The sequence below is a fragment of the Rhizopus microsporus genome (assembly GCF_002708625.1).
Source record: "Rhizopus microsporus ATCC 52813 unplaced genomic scaffold scaffold_12, whole genome shotgun sequence".
NCBI lineage: Eukaryota > Fungi > Mucoromycota > Mucoromycetes > Mucorales > Rhizopodaceae > Rhizopus > Rhizopus microsporus.
Window position 1 is genome coordinate 1 of NW_019671927.1, and position 4117 is coordinate 4117.

The following is a 4117-nucleotide window of genomic DNA, read 5'->3' on the forward strand; positions in this document are numbered from 1 at the left end:
GATGACGATGATGACGATTATAAAGAAGAAGAAAGAGATGATGATAACAAAGAGGAGGAAGATCTACTAATAATGGAAAATAATCATATATCAGTAGTCAACACTACAGAATATTTTGAAATATCAGCCGGAGAACATGGACTTGTTATACCAGCAGAATCATCAAGAGTATTACGTTTTCAAAAACCACAAGATGAACACCCCAATCTCTTATATTATTTTCAAGCCCTAAACAAGAAAATATCCCATGCATCAGGATGTTTTGATTCATGTTCATCTCTAATGGTTAACAGGAGAAACTTTGAAATACACCTTTTCAACCGAACAAAGGAAGATATAATCTTGGAACCAAATGAAAGAATAGGATTATTAGAAAGAATAATTAAAGATGCAGAAGCACTGATAAATGCATACGATGTAACCGAACAATTAACTCTATGCACAATGGACAGTAACAAAAATGATCAAGGTGTCAATTATCTTCCTATTGAATCAGAGCTGTATGAAAAATTGGAGATTGGACAATTACCAAAAGAACAAAAGTTACATCTGAAGAAGCTACTCAACATATATCGACACATATTTGATTGGTATAATGATACAATTGGACACACCAACTTGTTACAACATAAAATTATAGTAGAAGAAAATACACTACCAATTAGTCATCGCCCATATCGTATGAGTCCAGTTGAAACCGAATACTTGAAGAAGGAATTGGGCAAGTATTGTAAACTAGGAATAATCTCTCCCTCAAATAGTCCTTGGGCAGCTCCAGTTATATTTGTGATGTTTGTGCTTATATAATTGAAAAACAGTGAAGAGTCAATAGCTAACAATTACTATTTTTATTATAAGTCTGAGAGAAGAACTAATAAATGAGGGTACGACCTGAATATATATGAGGGATGACGACTGTAAATGTCTGACGTCGTCTATTAGCTGAGAATGAATAAATAGAGACTTAAGAGATGTGTGATCTATGTAAACACGACACAGATGCAGTACAGTATGTCAGTCAATGCCCTACTTGCCAAAAGTACAATGTACATAAAAGAGGCTATAATCCTCAGAAACCTGTATACAGCTACATGCCTGGTGATTCTTATGCCATGGATCTGGCTGGACCATTTAAGTCTAATGCTGAGCAATATACATACCTATTGATTGTAGTTGATATATGTACAGGGTTTGTCATCTTAGAACCATTGGTTGATAAAACCGCTAAATGTGTAGCTATGGCACTTATAAAGATATTCTCACTCTTGGGGTATCCAAGACACTTTACTATTTCAGATAATGAAACTGAATTCAAGAATGAGCTGATCAATAACATGTTCAAGCTTATGGCGATTGATAAACGGTATATAACAGCTTATCATCCAGCTAGTAATCTTAGTGAGAGATTCGTACAAAGTACAAAGAAGGTACTGGCAAAGATCATGGAGGGTAATGGTGAAGATTGGCATTATTATGTTCCTGCAGTGCAGTTGATGCTAAATAACAAAGTATCCAAGAGATTGAACTCTACTCCTTTCTCACTTATGTTCGCACGAAGGATGAATGACTTTATACGTTACGACGATAAAGGTGAAGCCAAAGAAATGTCATATATGACTCATGAAGAATTGATGAATAGAATCGACTATATGTCCAACATCATATTTCCAGCTATTGCTGAACGCACTAAAGCGTATACTGATATACAGAAAGGTATTGCTGATAAGAAACATAGAGTTATTGACTATCCAGAAGGAAGTTATGTTATGGTTAGAATAAGGGATAAATATAACAACTTATCACCTGCCTACCAAGGACCATACAGTGTCGTAAGAAAAACGACAGGTGGTTCATATGTACTGAAAGACGAAGAAGGCATTCTAATGTCAAGGAATTATTCGCCTGAAGAATTAAAGTTAATTTCTCAAGAAGAGATAGTACCTGAAGATGAACTATATGTCATTGAAGCAATTATTGATCACAGAGGTGAACCAGGTAACAGAGAGTATCTCGTACGCTGGAAGAACTATACAAAGGATGACGATTCCTGGATTCCATCCGAAAACTTTACTGATCCTGAGGTGTTGAACCAATACTGGAGAAGATTAGGTGTTAAACCTTCTAAAGAACAATTACAAAAAGAAAGAGAAAAATACTCACCTCCAAAGAATTACAAAAAGACAAAATTGCTAAAAGAAATCCATACCATGGATGACGTAGACGTGACCGTTAAGTCTACAAAAGAATCAGAGACATATCAGTCTAAACAGCTTTCTTTGTCAGATAAACAAATCAAACGACAAAGACATGAGAATTCGAATCTGCGTAGAAGTAAACGCAACAAGTTAAATAATTAACGACACAGTGATTTGTTCACATTGTACCTTTTTCTCCCACTGGGTTTTTTAATGGCATAGCTGATGAACAAGACATTTCAGTCAAACACCAAAAAGAGATCTATGCTATGACATTACAATTACATGCCATACGTATATGTACAGATTATGTTACTATCAATGGCTTAACAGAGCTTAGTTTCCATTGATAACTCACAACCGTCATCTAATGAAAAGAATATAAAGCATCAGAATAATGCCAAATGAACACATTGTAAAAATATTCATTGGAACAGTTATTGCTTTGAGAGTGCACGCTCAAGGTTAATATCGAAGTACTCTACTCTTCACTGTTTCTGTAAATGTTAATCACAAGTAATCATACCATAAGCTGCATAAGGCTCAATTACAATAATTAACTCAACTCCACTTTATTCAAAAGGACGATGTTCCATCTGGAGGAGGGTGATGACGTGTTTGATGAGATAATCATTATAATAACTCGAGTATAATCTTACAGTAGAGCATACATTCTACTTTACATTCCTCTATCGCATCTGATAAGAATAACTTATAATAACAACTATAGTAGCTACTAGTATAACAATATTAATATAAGCATAAATAATGCCAGTGACGACAATAATATAAATAGCAGTCATAGATTCTCTACCCAAGTAAACTCTCACACAAACTTAATATAATAATATTCAGCTCTTCTTAATAAAGAATCTAATTCGCAAGTCATCGACTTAATAGCCTTTTTTCAATAACACTAAAGCTGAATACAACATTTGGCTTGGCTAAACACCGAAAGAGTACGGTATATAGACGACTGGCCCTCCCAGAGCCCTGATCTTAATCCAATTGAGCATCTTTGGCATCATCTTAAACTCAAACTGAGTGCGTATGAACAGAAGGCCAAAGGTATCCATGAACTCTGGGAACGAGTGGAAAAAGAATGGAATTCTTTTACTGATGAGGTATGCCGAAGCTACATAGAGAGTATGCCAGCAAGAATAAAGGCAGTTATTGATGCTAATGGTGGACATACCCGCTACTAATAAAATTTTTGGTACGGTGGAAAAAATTGTTCACATCCCGGCTTATTACATTTTCCTTCCTTAATAAAGTTTTTAAATATGAAACGAAACCTTAAAAACTTTCACATTAACGTCTACTTAGAGAAGAGTCGTTAATGCAAATTTGTAGTGTTTGGTATTGTTTGTTGGCGAGAGCGCCACGTTTACACTGAGAGTAGCAGTATACGTGAACAATTTTTTCAACCACTGTATACGAAAGGAACATGAATTAAAAATGATAAAAGAAAGCAAAAAGGTTTTCTACGTACAGAATCCCTCCAAGTTCAGCGATAAAAACTACATAATTCCACCGGTGGAAGATCACAAATAGATCATTGATGAGGTGCATAAGCTTGGACACTTTGGGGCGGATCACATTGTGAAAGCGATCCACAATAAAAACCTTCATTGGCCTAATCTATTGGCTGATGCGGTTGACTATGTAAGCAAGTGCAATACTTGTCAAAAGTACAATATTGCTAGAAAGGGTTACAATCCTCATCGACCTGTCTACGCATATGTTCCTGGAGATGCCTACGCATTTGATTTAATGGGACCTGTCCAATCAAGTAGTAACATGTATACATACGTGTTAATTCTAGTCGACATCTGCACTAGATTCTGCGTACTGAAGCCTCTAGTAGACAAAAAGGCTAAAACCGTTGCAGGTGCCATGGTTGATACATTTTCCTTACTTGG

General features: G+C 35.6%; 1 protein-coding gene across 1 annotated transcript; it reads left to right on the top strand.

The window, feature by feature from the left end:
* Positions 1-3136: 3136 nt before the first annotated feature.
* On the top strand, positions 3137-3400 carry RHIMIDRAFT_204581 (uncharacterized protein; the record flags this gene model as incomplete). Its single annotated transcript, XM_023606769.1, has 1 exon — positions 3137-3400. A coding segment is annotated over one exon (264 nt), but the record flags the coding sequence as incomplete, so codon positions are not given.
* Positions 3401-4117: the final 717 nt, after the last annotated feature.